At 39.9% G+C, this 19,061-nt stretch overlaps 1 protein-coding gene across 2 annotated transcripts in view; it reads left to right on the top strand.

Annotated features, from left to right (window-relative positions):
- npas1 (neuronal PAS domain protein 1) overlaps positions 1 to 19,061 on the top strand; it is a 62,496-nt gene that overhangs the window by 33,670 nt on the left and 9,765 nt on the right. The window contains exons 4-8 of one of the 2 annotated variants that reach the window (XM_077566629.1): positions 2,339 to 2,406; positions 5,803 to 5,892; positions 15,771 to 15,951; positions 16,037 to 16,149; positions 18,127 to 18,323. In XM_077566629.1, the coding sequence (XP_077422755.1) occupies positions 2,339 to 2,406; positions 5,803 to 5,892; positions 15,771 to 15,951; positions 16,037 to 16,149; positions 18,127 to 18,323 (649 nt within the window). Of the gene's footprint in view, positions 1 to 2,338; positions 2,407 to 5,802; positions 5,893 to 15,770; positions 15,952 to 16,033; positions 16,150 to 18,126; positions 18,324 to 19,061 lie in introns of both variants that reach the window. The other variant, XM_077566628.1, reaches the window with a different exon arrangement.

Below are 19,061 nucleotides of genomic sequence, written 5' to 3'. Positions count from 1 at the left end.
GCTGTGGGCAGCGTGTTCACTTTCAAAGTTTGGAAAAGTTGTGCGGTGTCACCTTGAGGGGCTGTTGCTTTCTGGTATATCAATTTGAACATAACATTGCGCGAACCCCCCAATTTCAAACTAAATTGTCATGATTATTGTTGCCGTGAACTTATTGGCTTTCGCAGTTTGTTCCTATGATTACGTACAAACAAAAAATTACCCTTGACAAGAAATCTCCTCCACTGACCAACACTTGGTTTCGTCGTCAGTGGCAATGCAATTTTTTTTTGTCAAAGAAACTGATTTTCAAATAGTATGGTGGTGCACACTAAAATCTGTTTTCATGCTAAAAATGTACACAAGATTGTTAAGTGGGAAATTGTTTAGGTTTTACGTTAAGATTAGTAGTAGGAACCACATCTAAGTGTTGGCGCAGGTAGAGTAACGCAATGAATTTGATTGAGGTGCAGGCAGATACTAAACTGCAGGCAGACAGATACTAAGCTCTGTGGACATGTGTAGCGGATGTTGACAAATCATTTTTTGAATGCGCCACATTGCACCTGTTTACACAGCTGTGCGAAAATACCACTACGTAATCAAGGCTGCCCCTGTGCAGTTTCAGACTTCAGATTTGAATTAGGCATGAACACAGATCCCTAAGAATAATTTGTTGGCTTAATAGCGCCAAGTCATTTTTGCGATTCTGTCACTACGTCAATGAAAATTTTTTTTCCCAGATGTGTGTAGATTCTCAAATATCGAGGTCATCATGATTCGAAAGGTTACATCCAGGCAATTCGACTGTTCTTTGTTTTTTTTCTCGTTTTCTGAAAATGTTTTTAAAAAAAATTAATTCGACAATTACAAAATTAGACTAACAAATGTACACTCACAGCAGAATTAGATGTCAGCCTTTTAGGCTGTGTAAATGTCGCTGGTGAAAATTGAGACAAAAACTGTTCAATCATTTTTTTGGGTCATGACCCCCAGAATTGGTTTGACAGTGCACTGTGCTATTTATTTATTTATTCATTCATTCATTTTAAATAGATTCAGCCCCCTATCCATTCTCCTTGTTACGATTTTCAAAGCAGTCACAGAGCGTGGAAAGCGCAACTCAACATCTTTACTTGACCAAATTACTATAAATAAACTATTTAAAAAAAAATGCCACTATCAAGTAGGTAGAATAATAATATACAAAGAACAAATGAGACAAACCACCACTGACGAGTGGGGAAAACCGCTATCAACCAAATATAAACTAGCAACGGCTAAACGAGGAAGGAGGAACACTAGAACCTGTGTTGGGAGGTGAGGGGTGCGGGGTGGACGGTTAAGGAGCACAAAAGAAAGATCCATTCATGAGCAGAATCCAGTCATTGCAGCGCGGCAAACGGCGAGGACAAAATGGAAATGAAGTAACGATCTGGCAACTTCCTGGTGTCGGTGCAGAGCTTTAGACTGCGAGCTGATTGCCAACCCTCATCATGACCTCTGTTTGACACACCTCCCACCATTTTTATTGGTGTGCAAGGGCCCATTCAAGCACGTCAGCAGATTTAATCATCAATTAATTTCATATCATTAACTCATTCACTGCCATTGACGGCTATAGACGTCAAAAATTCATTTGAACTATTACTATTAGTTTAGCATTTTTCCCCCACTTTTGTTGACAAGAGTATGAAAACCTAGAAAAAATATTTTACATTTAGAACAGATATAAAATTTGTGATTAATTGTAAGTTAACCAGTCATGCGATTAATTACAAAAAAAAATGATGCCCCTAATTTTTAATAATCTTTTCTTTTTTTCTTTAAAAAAAAACCTTTAAATCTTATAATAATAAGATAATAATAATATTTTATTTTTTTTCTTTAAAAAAAAAAATTAAATCTTATAATAATAAGATAATAATAATATATTTTTTTTTTCTTTAAAATTTTTTTTTTTAAATCTTATAATAATAAGATAATAATAATAGTATTTTCTTTTTTTTCTTTAAAAAAAATATTATTATTAAAAATTAGGGCCATCATTTTTTTTTGTAATTAATCGCATGACTGGTTAACTTACAATTAATCACAAATTTTCTATCTGTTCTCAATGTAAAATATTTGTTCTAGGTTTTCATACTCTTGTCAACAAAAGTGGGAAAGTTCTAACGAATTTTTGACGTCTATAGCCATCAATGGCAGTGAATGAGTTCATTAATAGAAGCATGCGTCTTGTGAAAAACGGCTCTTGGTAGACAATGCGTTGTGGGCTCTGGGGTGTCTGAGCAGGATTCCGCCTTTATGTCTTCCTGATGTGTGTTCCTGTCTTTTTCTTCTTCTTCTTTTTTTCCAGTGAGACGGTCCTCACATTCTCTGGCCACTGACATCTTTGAGCAGCACCTTGGGGCGCATCTCCTGCAGGTAACTGCCGCAACGTTCACATCTTCCCTACCGCTTTCTTTGCAAGCTCACAGGGTGGATAAATGATGTGTTCCTTCCTATAGCTCAGGGGTGGCCAAACGTTTGGGCTCAAGGGCCACTTTTGATTTTTTTTTTTTTAAATGGACAGAAGGGCAAGGTCATTTCTAGAGGAGGTAAAAATGGGAATGTAGGTTATGTCAAATATTTGTATTGATGCTAAGATGCTGCTTCTCCCCATCATCCTCGGTTGCACAAGCCCCACCCCCTGAACTATTCATCCAATCACATTAAAGCCCATTGGTTCACATTCGGATACATTAATTGCCTCGCAGACTCGGGCAGACAAAACAAGTTTTACTTCTTTTTGTCCCACTTTAAAGAGTGAAATAAAAATTTGAATTGAAATAATTGAATTGAATTGACAATAATATGTTCTATGCAGCTCCACTAGTCTAAATATGGCATTCTGGTTAATATTGTGTTAGTGGAATGTGACTTAAGCAGCAAGATGCAACACTTTTTATCAATATCAGAAGGCGGCCATTTTGCCGCTTACTGTCGACTGAAGATGACATCACAGTTGCTCAAAGACTCAGGTAACAACCAATCACAGCTCAGCTTCAGAAAACAGGTGAGCTGTGATTGGTCGTTGAAGCAACTGTGATGTTATCTTCATTCAACAGCAAGTGGCAAAATGGCCGCCCCCTGAGATGGATAAAAATGGCTGGATTTTGCTTCGTAACTCATATTTCACAAATGTATTAATCAGAATGTCATGTTTCGACTCGTGAGGTCACATAACACATTATTGTCAAGAAATGTTTAAGGTTGACTTTGCCATTAAACAAAACTGTAGAAGTGTTTTGCATTGATGTATTGTAGCAAACCTGCTACATGCAAATGCATTAATTTTTTACTATTTTAACTCATTCACTGCCATTGACGGCTATAGACGTCAAAAATTCATTTGAACTATTTCTATTAGTTTAACATTTTTTCCACTTTTGTTAACAAGAGTGTGAAAACCTAAAAAAAAATGTATTGCACATTTAGGACAGATATAAAATGTGTGATTAATCGTGAGCTAATTATTGAAGTCATGTGATTAATTACAATTAAAAAAAATCGCCTGACACGATTTTAAAAAAAGAAAGAAAAGATTGTTAAAAATTAGGGGCGTCAGGTAATTAATTTTTTTTATCGTAATTAATCACATGACTTCACTAGTTAACTCTTGATTAATCACAAATTTTATATCTGTTCTAAATGTACAATTAAAAAATCTAGGTTTTCATACTCTTGTTAACAAAAGTAGAAAAATAAATGTTAAACTAACAGAAATAGTCTATAGTCAATGGCAGTGAATGAGATAATATAGGTTTTTTTTTTTTTTTTTTACATTTTATGTATTCATTAGTGCAAGATAATAAACAAAATATCATGTAAATATTGTCGACATTATATACTGTACACGTATATTAGGAGAATTATTACCTAGCATCGCGCTTCGGATTGATTTAAAAAGCCACTCAGCTGCAAGCACAGCTGTCGCTGAGGAGCGACATCATCCGCTGGCGCCTTTTTATTGGCTGCTGCCAGATGATGTCGCTATAAGCAGCACGCAGTAAAAGGACTACAACTCCCAGACGACTGTTCCACCTTCCTTACCAAGGCTCATATAATTCTTTGTCAACGACAAAAATGGAGGACATTTTTGATAGTTAGTCTTAGTTACTTTTGTAAATGCAAAATATAGTTTCAGTTAGTTTTCATGTTTTTAAAGCATTGTTTTTATTTTATTTTGTTAAAAAAAAAAAATTATGTTAGTTATTTTGTTAGTTTTTGTGGCCAGTAGAGGGCGGTAAGTCACATTTTTCCACATGCTTGAGGCACCTCCGCTAGCTTACTGCACGGAACCAGCACTTGTTGATTTTAGCCAAAACACGCAATTCAATTGACTGACTTCAAGCTATTTCCCTCATTGCGGAGTACTAAAGTCAATCCATCAGCAGCCCTTGGGCCATATTTCGCCCCGGCCAACAACACATCCAAGACACTAATGGTCACACCACTAAGCCATGGACTTCAGCTGTTCGAACAACATCTTTAGCTGACCTGTGTACATTTTGCGCAGGTGAATTGTAGGCTGAGGAGAGCGGCGCAAAGGGCGGGGGGAGGGGGGGCCGGGGGGTGGGTACGAGGTGCGAGGAAGGTAACGCCGCAGATTAGGAGGAGGCTGAGGGAAAGACGCCAGTTGGAAGAGCAAGCGGAGCAACGAGGGATAAGAGGGAACTACAAGGATTAAGCCAGGAATGGAATAAGGGAGGCGTGGGAGCAGGTGGAGAGAGGTCGGGAATTTAGAAGTGAGACAGTTTGTGGAGAGAAAAAAAAAATAAAGAAGCACACGTCCGCTCTCCTCTGGCATTTTAAAGAGGGATGGGAGACTTCAGGAGCGGCGTTGATAGGAATCAAATTAACACTGCGGAAGAGAGGGGGGGGGGGGGGGGGACTGTATGATTCTTCCCTCCCCAGCCGTCCTCCGGCCGTAATAGCCTGATAATTGCACTTTAGTTCTCCGACATTCAGGCGGCTGGTTTTCTCCTCGCCACGACACACGACTCCCCGCACCCCGCGCGGCCACACATTTGCATACTGGATGTGTCACTTGCATAAATTACCGCTGCCACTTTAAGCGCCGAGCCCGCCAAAATAGCAATCATTCTTTACAGCCAAGTGGCCCCGCTCTGTGTGTGCGCGTGTTTATTTGTGCGTGTGTGTGCGTGCGGAAGCTTGTTGTGACGATTAATATTTTTCTGTGAAGCAGTCCTCTCTAATGGGCTGGTTGTATACCTTTCACTTCTCATTAGACTCACCGCAGACTGTAATGACTCCGGTTTTATCTGTGTCTCATGTTGCTGTCTGCATATGTATGTGCGTGCGTGTGTGCGCGTGCGTGTGCGTGTGTATGAAGAGATACAGTGTACTGCTTTGGTTGTGAGTTCATTACATCTGATTGAAGCAGATCTGGTTGTGTGCACTATACTGCTCCGAGTCTCTTCTGTTTTTATCTTTCAGTGCGTGTTTGCGTAAACGTGCACATTTTTGCTACTTGTTTGGCATTTCAGCTTGCCTTGTACGAGTAATGCAGATCTTGTTGTCATCACTTATGCTGCATATAAACGTGTGTGTGTGTGTGTGTGTGTGTGTGTGTGTGTGTGTGTGTGTGTGTGTGTGTACTTTTGAATTAAGAAAGGGCCGTGGGGTGACAGGTTGTTTGCTCACCCATTGTAATTTGCTCGATACATGCTAATTGCTCTAATTTAGATGTCTTATTTGCCTTTGGTTGTGTGTTTGTATGTGTGTGTGTGTGTGTGCGTGCGTGTGTATGCACCACAGTCTTTGGACGGCTTTGTGTTCGTGGTCAGCCATGAGGGACGTTTTCTTTACATCTCAGAGACAGTTTCTATCTACCTGGGACTCTCGCAGGTAAGGCCAACTCAACACGTACACACACACACATCATCATTCATTCATTCAGCCATTAATCTTTCATTCATGCGAAACCGCAACTTTTTTTCCCCCATAGAAATTCCTAAAATGATACGTTGCAGGGTCCAACAGTGGCCATGACGAACCGTTAATACTGCTTATTAATTGGAAAGTGTAAAACATAAGATAACGTGACATGATTAGTAATACTGAAGGTTTACTTTGGATTAGCTTGTTCACTCCCAGCCATTTTCACTGAAGCAACCCCCTTCGCTCTCGGCTGTTTTACTGGATTTTGACTGATTTTGCAAGGCCCACAGAATATTGTGTTCTATTGCTATAAAAACATTAGAAAGATTAGAGTCTCTTCTTTCATCAGGAAAAAAAAGTATATTTCTATCTGTTTCCGTTTTGCAGCAATTAGCATAAGAATAGAGCTAAATTTCTCCATTATTCACAAATCTGTTTAAAACAGTGTGGGGAAAGAGCTTTTTTGCTACATGGTCCTGGTTGATCTCTTATACTCTGCTGCCACTTGCTGGCCATTTTTGTAATAATTACCATTGCTTTAAGCAACCTCTTCAGGTCAGAGGTCAAAGCCTTCACATTAAAAATATGTATTTGGGAGCATGGTAATATTTAAAATAGAACGTATTTATACGTTTTTGGGAGCAAATGAGTTAATGTCATGTCGTAGCTTTTTGACATTCTTGAACATTTAAGAACTCTTTGCACTATGTGCTATTATATGTAGAGATGGGCGAGTACTGATACCAGGTATCAGTATCGGGCCGATACCCGACCTTATTTCAAGGTAACAGTACTCTCAACAGTGGTCGATGCTGCCCTCTTGTGGCCGTTTTACAGTCAACAACTATGAATTAGAAGTGAGAAGAAGAGAAAATTCCCATTAATTTCATATATATATATATATATATATATATATATATATATTTATTTGAAATGCTTAACAAACCTACCATCCAGCATCATTAATTGCTTTAATGCGGACACTTTCAATTTCATTGAACTTTTGACGTGTTACCGTTTTGAACAGGATTGGGGAATTTCAAAGGAAGCACCTTTTTACACTCAAATTCAAAGAGTGCCCCCTTTTTGAAAAATTAATTAAACATATCTTTGAACCAGCAGAACTCAGCTCTACTCAACTTCATTCCTGCTGTGCATAAAGCACAAGAATTTAAATGTTGAAAAATAACACAATCATAAGTAGAAGTATTGTTTTACAATGAAAGTTGGCTTTACATTGACATTTAGCATACAGGAGGCGCTTGATTCCCTTCTTGTTGCACATTCCACAAGCTGTTATTAAATGACGAGCAAGATTGAAGTCTCCAGTATTAGGGACGGCGAGATCATAGAGCTCGTGTCGGGATGCTGAAATTCTAATCTTGTGATCACATTTGCTACTATCTGAATTTGAATGGAAATAAACAACTGCAGTTTTTGTAACAGCCAATAGTTAATGTTAAAGTTAATGAGGAAATCATAATGTGATTTTGACTTTTTTTTTTTAACTCATTCACTGCAATGAATTCATTTAAAAAAAAATAAAAATAGGGGCGACAGGCAATTACATTTTTTAATTGTAATTAATCGTATAACTTCACTAGTTAACTCACGATTAATCGCAAATTTTATATCTGTTCTAAATATACAATGAAAAAAAATCTAGGTTTTCATACTCTTGTTAACAAAAGTGAAAAAAATGTTAAACTTATAGAAATTAGGTAAAAGGAATTTTCGACGTTTGTAGCTGTCAATGGCAGCGAATGAATAAAAAAAAAAAAAGGAAAAGATTATAAAATATTTGGGGCGTCTGGTGATTAAAATTTTAACCGTAATTAATCGCATGACTTATCAGTTAACTCAGGATTAATCGCAAATTTTATATCTGTTCTAAATATACAATGAAAAAAAAATCTAGGTTTTCATACTCTTGTTAACAAAAGTGAAAAAAAATGTTAAACTTATAGAAATGAGGTAAAATGAATTTTCGACATTTGTAGCTGTCAATGGCAGCAAATGAATAAAAAAAAAAAAAAAAAGGAAAAGATTATAAAATATTTGGGGCGTCTGGTGATTAAAATTTTAACCGTAATTAATCGCATGACTTATCAGTTAACTCATGATTAATCGCAAATTTTATATCTGTTCTAAATATACAATGAAAAAAAAATCTAGGTTTTCATACTCTTGTTAACAAAAGTGAAAAAAAATGTTAAACTTATAGAAATGAGGTAAAATGAATTTTCGACATTTGTAGCTGTCAATGGCAGCAAATGAATAAAAAAAAAAAAAAAAAGGAAAAGATTATAAAATATTTGGGGCGTCTGGTGATTAAAATTTTAACCGTAATTAATCGCATGACTTATCAGTTAACTCAGGATTAATCGCAAATTTTATATCTGTTCTAAATATACAATGAAAAAAAAATCTAGGTTTTCATACTCTTGTGAAAAAAAATGTTAAACTTATAGAAATGAGGTAAAATGAATTTTCGACATTTGTAGCTGTCAATGGCAGCAAATGAATAAAAAAAAAAAAAAAAAAAGGAAAAGATTATAAAATATTTGGGGCGTCTGGTGATTAAAATTTTAACCGTAATTAATCGCATGACTTATCAGTTAACTCACGATTAATCACAAATTTTATATCTGTTGTGAATGTACAATAAATAAAAAAAATTCTAGCTTTTCATACTCTTGTTAACAAAAGAGGGGAAAAAATATTAAACTAATAGAAATAGTTCAAATGTATTTTTGATGTTTTTAGCCGTCAATGGCAGTGAATGAGTTAAGTTTTTTCCCTACCTTTTGAAAAAAAAAAATAATATAGCATAATCAATATATTTTAAATGAATAATGATTCCGGTAATTACTATTATTATTGATTTAAGGCAGCTGTGGCATGATTTTACATGAGCTGATGGTCTAATATATTTTTTAAACACGTGCGCGCGTGTGCCTTTGACGGCTCCCCTCGCACACGCCCCTCCTCTCAGAGCGTCTCCCTCGCTCTCCAGGTGCTCACCTCTGTTGATTGCCTGTGGCCTCTTGTACTGTGAATGTTAAGTCCTGCCATTTTGCCCAGATGCATAAATAATAACAGTAATTACTGGCCCAGCAATCAAAGTGTCGCCCCGGCACGCTGGGCCTGTCTAGGGGAACAAATCGATAGGCATCTTAAAAGCCACATTGATTGTAGGGAGGGGGAAAAACACCAAGGGGGATGGCATGATAGATAGAGACAGTCAGGAGGGGAAATGGGGGGGGGGGGTTAGCGAGGTGTGATAAGGGAGGAATGTTTCAAAGCGAGACAGTGTATTACTGAGGGAGAGGAAAAAAAAGGGGGAAATGAGCTGAGCGTGACAATAATGGATGTAAATCAGAGTCATTTTAATTGTGGGAATTGGCTGTGATTGAAGGTCTGCGGGCGGCCATGTTAAATAAGATGATTTTTTTCTCTCAATCTCAATACAGTAATCACACGCCTTGTATGGGCGGAAAGATCGTCGTTCGCTGTGGTAGGCTCGCGTCTGTCCTGTTATCTCATGTCCGCCTAATGTTGTGATCCAATATTGCTTAGCTGGGCAAGAATATTCTCAGTGGTCTACCTACCCGATTGTATACACTGTTGCAGATCATAACCACGGCAACGGGTTTCATTGGAAGCGTTTCAAATCAGTTTTTACAGCACAGACCTCCGCAGTGTTCCCAATAGTAAAGACATTGTTTTGTTGTTTTGTAAATCTTCCGATCGGCTATTTTTAAGTTAAAAATACGGGTGACGGGCAATTAAAATTTTGAATCGTAATTAATCGCATGACTTCAATAGTTAACTCACGATTAATTAATCGCAAATTTTATATCTAAATGTACAATAAAATATTTTTTCTAAGTTTGAATACTCTTGTAACATAAAAGTGGAAAAAAATAACTAATAGATATATGGTTGCATCTTTTATTCATTGATACAGTGATTTTATAATTTATAAAAAAAAATTGAGTTGAAATCAAAAAGATGTACTGTACTGTAAAAAACGAGTGCGATATTGATTTGTGTTGAGGTCATTTTTCTGCCACTAGATGGCATAATTGCATTTGTAAGCTGTTGGTGACAGCTCAGTGCATTTTTCTTTTCATATTAAGAACTATCTCATCTTTAACACAAAGTAACTTGTGAAATCCTGCACATTTTTTAAATTGTAAAATACAACTTGACCCCAGTTTCCACAAATATATGCATTATTATTATTAAATTTATTACTACTCAATTTTGACATGCTGTCCAAGTAAGGGGCAGTCATTAGTCGTGAGTTAAAAAAAAAAATAGTGCCGTTAAAGGAACTTCAAATTACCTCAAAATAAAAGCACAAATTTTGACACTCCTAGCTAAAAACAAATCAACAGAAAATATTCAATGCAAGTTGAATCTCCAGTGTTGAGGTCATTGGCATCTTCAAGCTATGTAGACCGCACGCCTCCCTCTGTGCTGAATTTAAAGGGAAGGAGGGGAGCCGCTTTGATTAGCCTGGAACCGGCTACATTCCCTCCCCCTACAGCACACAATGGGTCAAACTCCCGCTTCTACCTGAGCTAGTCTAGGAAAATAGCAAAAGAAAGAAAACTCCACCCTTGCGCACAGTTAGACTGCACAAAATACCCACTGTGTTGCTCTTCACCACCCTTCTGATAGACTGGATGTCGGTTCGATAAAAAGCCAGCACGGTATCCATTCAAGATGTGAAAATTTGTCCTCATCCTCCTGGATCCACACTGTACGGTTCAAGTGACACAATTCGAATTTTTTGCATTCAAGCGGCACAATTGCTATACGTGGCATGGTAGCGTAAAGAGAAAAACACGTGGAGTTTCACAATCCGACTTCGGAAATCGGATAGATGCTACTGGCAGTGTAAAGTAAATGCGCAGGTACAATAAATATTTACATTTGTGTTGTGGTATTTTCATCACATTATGTGTTTAGTTGTCCACTGTCAGAGAAGCTTCTAGTGAAATTCAAAATATATTTGTTAAAAAGTCGTCAACTTGTTAATTGAATTCTGTTGCTCAGCAAAGGTCAGTCATGTGCTCATAAAACGCGTCAGCATTAGCAATTAGCCAAAAATGTCCACCCTGTCAGCAAGCTGCTGTTTGTGTATACATTATCTTGTTTGCAGTTCATTTATATTGGGGGGAAAAAACTGTAAAAAACTTGACCCTATGCATTTTGTAACAGCACATCATCTGCTTACAACTCATTTGCTCCCAAAAACATATAAATATGTTCTAGTTTACGTGTCCCAAAGACATATTTATACTGTTTTTATGGTGTGTGTTTTTATGCTAGAGCATACAGAAGGCTTTGATGCCGCCTCTGACCTGAAAAGGTCGCTTAAAGCAATGGCAGCAGAGCAAAAGAGATCAACCAGGGCCATGTTGAAAAAAAAGCTAATTTACCCACAGTTCTAAATAGATTTGTGAATAATGGTGACATTTTGCTATATTCTAATGCTAATTGCTGCAAAACGGAAACAGATATAAATAGGCTTTTTTTTTCCTGATGAAAGAAGAGACTTTAATCTTTCTTTTGATAGGTTCCATGTTTTTGTAGCAATAGAACACAATATTGCGCGGGCCTTGCAAAATCCAGTCAAACAGACGGGAGTGAAGGGGATTGCTTCAGTGAAAATGAAATGATCTGAGTTAATATGAACGCCAATAAAAATTGGTCCGATTTTTTGGGGTGAAATGGTGACGTCTCAAAGGCACCTTATGGCCATATTGACTCAGGCAGTCCAAAAATGTAGACATTAAATCGGAATTGTGCACCTGGACCTGCAGTGTAAATCCACGGACAGCACACCTATGCCCTTTAAATGCTACTTAACATCAAATCAGAGTCCCATAGGAAAGAAAGGAAGGATTAGCGGATAAAGGAGCAGACCTTGAAGCTCAGGATTGACCCTCACATATACGACACACATGTCCGTAGTAAAAAATGCATGAGAGAAAACAAAAAAGAAAAAAAAAAGGGACGAGGGTGGAAACAAGGGAAATCGACAGAGAGACGCTGGCGGAAGATGAGCGAGCGACTACGAGTGTGTAAATAGAGTTTAAACGTGCGGCAGGAAGGAAATTCGCCGTGGGATTGCCGAGGTAAACAAGCCAGCCGGGCTTGGGTGGAGATGCTAATAAAACAGAGCTGTTCTTATCAGCTGAGCAGATGGCCTAACCCATCACGTCTCCTCAAACAGGACCTAAGCCATCAGCATTCTAATGAAATTATTTATGATCGCAGATTACGCTCCAAACCTTCAGCATACAACCTCGCGTTTACCTTACATCCCCCAACCCATCGCAAAAAAAAAAAAAAATGCTCGGCTTTATAATAGGCAGTGTGCTGCTGTGTTTATGGAGAAAGGTAAGTCTGGAGAACACGCACACACACACACACACACACACACTTTTGTCAGCGAGTGGGGGCGCTCACAGGGGAGAGAGGAAGGACGGACAAACAAACGAGTGCAAGTGTGTAACTGGTGGTTTGTTTTAGAGGGCATGTCCCACCCCCCTCGTCGGGGGGCCGCCGCACCGCCTCCCGTCCCCCTGATGTCTGACCCCTCTGCCCCCGGGTCCCTCCCCTGACAGGGGGGCGGATGCTTAGCCGGCTTAGCCCAGGTCACACACCTTGACCAAGGGCACGGTCCCGTCCAACGACACCCCCCCCCTTCACCCCGCCCCCCCCCTTTCCCCAGACGCCCAATCGTATCATTGCTCCTCTCACCGGGGTCCCCCCGGCCACACTGCGGAGTGCATGATGGGAAGCAGCGGAGGGTGAGAGGATGGATGAAATCAAGGAGATTGCAAGCGGGAGAGACAGGTGTGGGGGGGGGGGGATTGAAGGGGTTCGAGAAAGGGGATAAATGGGGAAAAGAGAAGGGAGGAAGGATGCTCGGACCGGGGAGGAGAGAAGAATTGATCTGGGAATGGTTAGTATGCAGCCCCCACTCACCCCCCCCCCCCCCTTCCTTAACCCCCCTTGCCCTCCCTCCTTCCTTCTCCTCTCCCATCAGTCAGTGAGGACTGCGAGTGTGTTGTGGACCACTGCCCGGATGCCTCATACATATTAAAGCCCCCTTGCTATTATTTATATCATGTCTCTCCTTCCCCCTGCTCGCTGCCCTCCTCCACCTCCTCCTCCTCCTCCTCCTGCTTCTCCTCTTCCTCCTTCTCATCCCAGTCCATACATGCACGTGCATGTCTGCGCAGGGCACGCAAACAATGACACACGCAATGGTATTAAAAACAGGCCGTCTAGCCGCACACACGCTCTTGAACGATCTGGGTCTCTCCTCACGTACCCCCCCCCCTCCCCCCTCAAAATCCCCCGCCATGCGCGCCACATCCTATACCTGTTTTTTATGTCTGATCCTGACTCATCCTCTCAATGGCTGCGTCTGCTTCTCATCTCCTCCTCTCTGTCTGATCTGTCTTCAATCCCTCCCTCCTGCCGGTGATGGAGTGATAGTATTCGCACAGGTCTTAAGCCCCCCCCCCCTCTATTGCCCCCTCACCGTAAAGCCCATAAGGTCCTGTTTGTCTCTCGATGTTGTCTTCAATACTTCCAAGGGGGCGGTGGGATTTTGTATCTTTCAATGGAGCTCAGGTGAACTTATTGTCCTCCTATTAAAAATAAAAAAATAAAAAAATAAGTCCCGTGCAGAAAAATGTGTCAAATATCCAAGTTCATCCCCCAAAACCTTGTCCGTTGCGAGCCTCTTGATGAAAACTTTAAATGTTTAAATGGGATGAATAAATCAGTTTGGAAGAAAAAAAAATTTAAAAAAGGAGACTAATTCAACTTGTGAGCTCTCTTTTTGCCGCCTAATGAAGGGAATTAATTCTGTGTATTATTCGTCCTGTAGAAAAATACCTTTTAATACTCCGCACAGGTTCTGTGCATTTAAAGGAAATCCATATTGCGTTTGCCCTAATTTCAAAGTTGGTTTCCATGTGAATGAAATCTAATAATCGAATTGCCCTTTGCGATGATGCTGTTCAGATTAAATATAATTTAGTCATTGCAATGGATTCAATACCGGCTGCTATCGTCTAACGCCGACCTTCGTTATGAGGTTGCTACTACAGGGTGAGCCATTCATTTTTATTTTATTTTTTTGTAGTTGACTCCACTGTAATCAAAGTCAAGTCAAAGTCGATTAGTCAGGTTTTGGCATTGTGGGGGAACCCAAATTCAGGGAAGCAGGTTTGAAAGACTGGGAAGCAAATTGAATCTGAAAAGTATTTATTCAAAGGAACAAAAAGCAAACGAGGTACTGGGACACAAAATTCCAAAATCAAAACAACAACAAAAAAAGAAGCCCCTACTAGGAAAAATCCTCTACTTGATTTGGACAGAGACAGCTAACACAAATAATAAGCCGACAAAGACAGAAAAAAAAAACAGGAAAGGAAATAGAAGCCAACTGACGGGATAACGAGGAACACCTGGACAAGACACGAGTGGCTGAAGAAGCTGATTGGAAGACACAAGGCGCCCGCTTGACGAGCACAGGTGGAAACAAAAGATCTAGCAAGCAAGACAAGAAACAAGAAAAGAAGCCATAAATAAAAACAAACAAACCCAAAAAAAAGCCGTAAAGGTCGAGCAAAGAACGGACGGATGTTCATATTTGTGGATTGAAATACGCATTTGTAAATAGTTTTGCAACATTAAAAGCCCCATACACTAGTAGTGGTTACTCATATCACACTTTACAAATCACTGCTCTAGAACCTGCTGACTTTGTTTTGTTTTTTTAGACCAGCATGTTGCGAGCGTAAGACTTAAGATGGGACACAAGGTACCGTTAAGTCAGCAAGCTAGGAGGGCGCTGAGCGCTAATATTTTGAGTCACAAACAAAATCTTAAAATCACATCTCAGGAGTAATAAGATCACATTTCTAGTCTCGAGGTAGTGAATTGGGGAGAAAAAAATGGGCATCCACCGTTATGTCGGAGACTCCCAACACCTCTCCCACTTGCACCCTGACGCTGTCTGCCCCCCCCCCCCACCACCACCACCCCCCGGCTGTCCTTGAGGGCCTGCTGAAGCTCCCATAAAGCCCGCAGTAAATGGCTCTAATCCGGTAATAAATGGCTGTGTCCTACAGACAAGGGTGCGAGGCTGCTGCTGCAGCCACGGCGTTATCAGATGGAATGCGATTGGCACGCACAATCGCACGCACGCACCCCGTCACAAATGTAATGGAAACCGCGCGTACATCTCGCACGCACACACACACGCCTTCATTTCCACGCGCGGCATCGCACCTGCTCCGCTTTTATGGATGCCGTGCGAGAGCGGCGCCATTATTGCCTTTAAATGATTGGAGATTTGACTATGATGTATTGTGATGATGGGATCACGCCGGGTGCTATGAGCTCTTTATGCCTGCCGGGATGGACTGCCGGCGGCGACTAAATGAAGGAGCAGGGTGGGACGCGGGCGGGCGGGCTTGGTTGAGGAGGAAGAAGAATAGTGATGCGACCTCCGAAGATACTTAGGGTTCAACCGTTTTTAATCAGCACATACAATTGATTTTTATCTTGCCTGCTTATTTGAGTAATACTGTCGTCACTTGCTCCTCTGAGATTTGGATGTGTGTGCGTGTACGGAGAAGGGGGGGGGGGATGTCTTACAAGCGCCACACTCCTTGTTGAATTGTAACCCACAGCTAGGTTTTCATTTTCCTGTCATAACACATATTGATTTTTCTCGCTGGGTGTGTGTTCAGTGTGTGCTTTTTTGTTTTTTTTTGTGAACACGAGTGTGTGTCCGCCCTCAGGTGGAGCTGACGGGCAGCAGCGTGTTCGACTACATCCACCCGGCCGACCACGTGGAGATGGCCGAGCGGCTGGGGATCAGGCCCCACCTGCGGGCGGAGGCCGGCTGCCAAGTGGGCCCCGAGAGCGCCCCCTCCAGTACGGCCTCCGCCTCCTCCCTGGCCGGCACGCCCGAGCCCAGCGGTACGGTTGGCGCCGGCGGGAACGAACGCCAGCATGCGGCAGATGAACGGCCATGATTAATCCGGCGCTCTGTAATCCTCAGCAGCGCCATCCAGTCCTCACTCTTCCGCCGATGAACCTCCCGACCGCGGGTTCTTCATTCGCATGAAGTCCACGCTCACCAAGAGAGGGTTGCACGTCAAATCCTCGGGATACAAGGTCACTCATTATTTCCTATCTACGCAACACCTCACTGGAATCTTCATTAGGCGTACTATCACTTGAATTCCGATTCCGTAGTCATCGATATCAAATACCGATACCACTAGTAGGCTACTACAAATTCCCCCAGATAACGTTCAATAAATACCCGTATATCCCAATTTAGCATTTTCCTTACAATTGCATAAAACCAATGGCAATTTTCTGTTTGTCTAATTTTTTGTTCCTGATTGTAAAACAGTTGCAAGAGAGCAAAACAATTCTGGCCACCGTTGCGAGTACCAATGTCTTAACATAAGGCTGATATCAGTACTCGCCCATCCCTACTTCTAATCAAGAAAAAAAATATGCATTCACAATGACAATAGTGCTCAGTTGAGGTATTAAATTTTTTTTGTCACATTTATGAAGGGATGGGTAAGTACTGATATCATGTATCGGTATCCGGACGATACCGGCCTTACTTCAAGGTATTGGGTACTCACAACGGTGGCCGATACCAGTATCAGTTGAAAGAAGTTGTACAACAACAGATTTGGTTTGGGACTTTTTCTGGCCACTGCAGTTTTTCATTTTATGTATTTATCCATTTAAATTCATGTTATTGTGTTCAAAATGTGTATTTTATGAATAAATGGGGAAATAAGATCATAGAAAATTGCCATTAATATCTTGCAATCTTAAGGAAAATGCCTTATCTGGATTTTTGACATTTCTTTAAAATGATCCGTCATTAAAAGTTTAACTCATTCACTGCCATTAACGGCTATACACGTCAGAAATTTATTTGAACTATTTCTATTAGTTTTAATTTTTTTTCCCCACTTTTGTTAACAAGAGTATGAAAACCTATAATTTTTTTATTGTACATTTAGACCAGATATTAAATTTTTGATTAATCGTGAGTTAACTATTGAAGACATGCGATTACAAATTACAATTAAAAAATGTAATCGCCTAACGCCCCTAATTTTTAATAATCACTTCTTCTTTTTTTAAATTTGCGGCATCAGGCCATTAAATTATTTTAATTGTAATGAATCACATGACTTCACTAGTTAATTTAAGATTAATCACAAATTTTATATTTGTTCTAAATGTACAATACATTTTTTTCTAGGTTTTCATACTCTTGTTAACAAAAGTGGGAAAAAAAACGTGTAACTAAAATAAATAGTGCAAATGAATTTTTGACGTCTATAGTCGTCAATGGCAGTGAATGAGTTAATATCATTTTTTTCTCAAAGGTATTATTGGTATCTATCGGTACTTGGTAAGGTTTTAGTCTAGCTTTAGTTTGTTTGTGTTAAAATGTGTTTTAAATTCAGTACTTAACTATCACACAAGCAAAAAATTAGCTAGCGTGACTCATTCATGCTGGCATATTGCTAAAAACGAAATGTAACTGGTTTGATGTTGTATTTTTTTTCTGCCGTACAACCAAATAAAACAACAGTACAATGACTTCCCTGATGCTTCTACACAAACATTCCAGTTCCCTCTTTTTAGCTGTTGTTGCTAACACGCATGTTTTTACCAGATAGCAGAAGAAAAGTCACGCAAGCACAGAGAAAACATTCAAAGTCAAAATTGAGTAGTTTTCCTAAAATGTGATTCAATTGTGCACGTGTACCTAATGCCGTGTCCTCCGTGTCCTTGTTTTTTTTTTTTTTTTGCATGAAGGAATAACAAGCAGCGCCATGTCACTTTGTTTTGCTCTGCTAGTGTTTCACAGCAGTGTCAAGATGGTCGTTTTCACCGTGTTTTATTGCTTTGACCTTATTTCACACTGAATAGCTGCGCGCTGCCTTTTATTGCACCGCAAAGCCAGAGCTGCTGCATTCTTTTGCTTAAATGGGATTCTATTCACTAGTTTGTATCCAATCACATTGCCGTGTGTTCATTGTCTTGCTCTTGTTGTGCGTGTGTGTGTGTCTGTGTGTTTTTTTTTTTTTTTTTTTTAATAATCTTCAGGTGATCCACGTGACCGGAAGAATCCGCTACCGGCTCTCGATCTGCCCCGGCTCGGCGCGTTCCATGCCCCGGCCCCTGGGAATGGTGGCACTGGCGCACACGCTCCCCCCCTCCACGCTCAACGAGGTCCGCATGGAAAGCCACATGTTTGTCTTCAGGGTCAACATGGACCTGCAGGTCACATACTGCGAGAACAGGTGAAGTGTCGTTCGTTGTTCCATCTGCTCTAAGTGCCGCGCAAGTATCACTAGTGATACGTGGGCTCCCTCTAGTGGTTTGCAAATGAATCACTCAATTAAATGTTCAACTTAGAGTGGTTTAATTTTGGAGAACCGTTGTTGGACTTGGTTGTTTGTACCACATCCGAACTTGAACAGTATATTACTGTCAACAGCATAAAAATGAACCTGAGTCAGAGAAGACTTTTGGAAGGTCATTAATGAAAATAGAGAATAGAAAAGGACCTAAAGATGAACCTTGTGGTACACCTTTATTATTATTTTTGAAGTCTGATTGGCTACCATGAAAGGAAACTCACTGATTTCAATTTTCTTTACAATAATATGTTCTATGCGCTCCTGCGAGTCTAAACAGGGCATTCTGATTAACTCGTTCACTGCCTTTGACGGCTATAGACGTCAAAAATTCATTTGAACTATTTCTATTAGTTTAACGTGTTAACAAGAGTATGAAAACCTAGGATTTTTTTTTACTGTACATTTAGAACAGATATAAAATTTGTGATTTATCGTGAGTTAACTATTGAAGTCATGCGATTAATTAAGACGCCTGACACGATTTAAAAAAAAAAAGATTATTAAAAATTAGGGGCGTCAGGCAATTAAATTTTGTAATCGTAATTAATCGCATGACTTCACTAGTTAACTCTCGATTAGTCAAAAATTTTATATCTGTTCTAAATGTACAATAAAAAA

This window comes from Vanacampus margaritifer, chromosome 5 (genome assembly GCF_051991255.1).
Source record: "Vanacampus margaritifer isolate UIUO_Vmar chromosome 5, RoL_Vmar_1.0, whole genome shotgun sequence".
In the NCBI taxonomy this organism is placed as follows: Eukaryota; Metazoa; Chordata; class Actinopteri; order Syngnathiformes; family Syngnathidae; genus Vanacampus; species Vanacampus margaritifer.
This window is presented reverse-complemented; position numbering and strand designations above follow the sequence as displayed.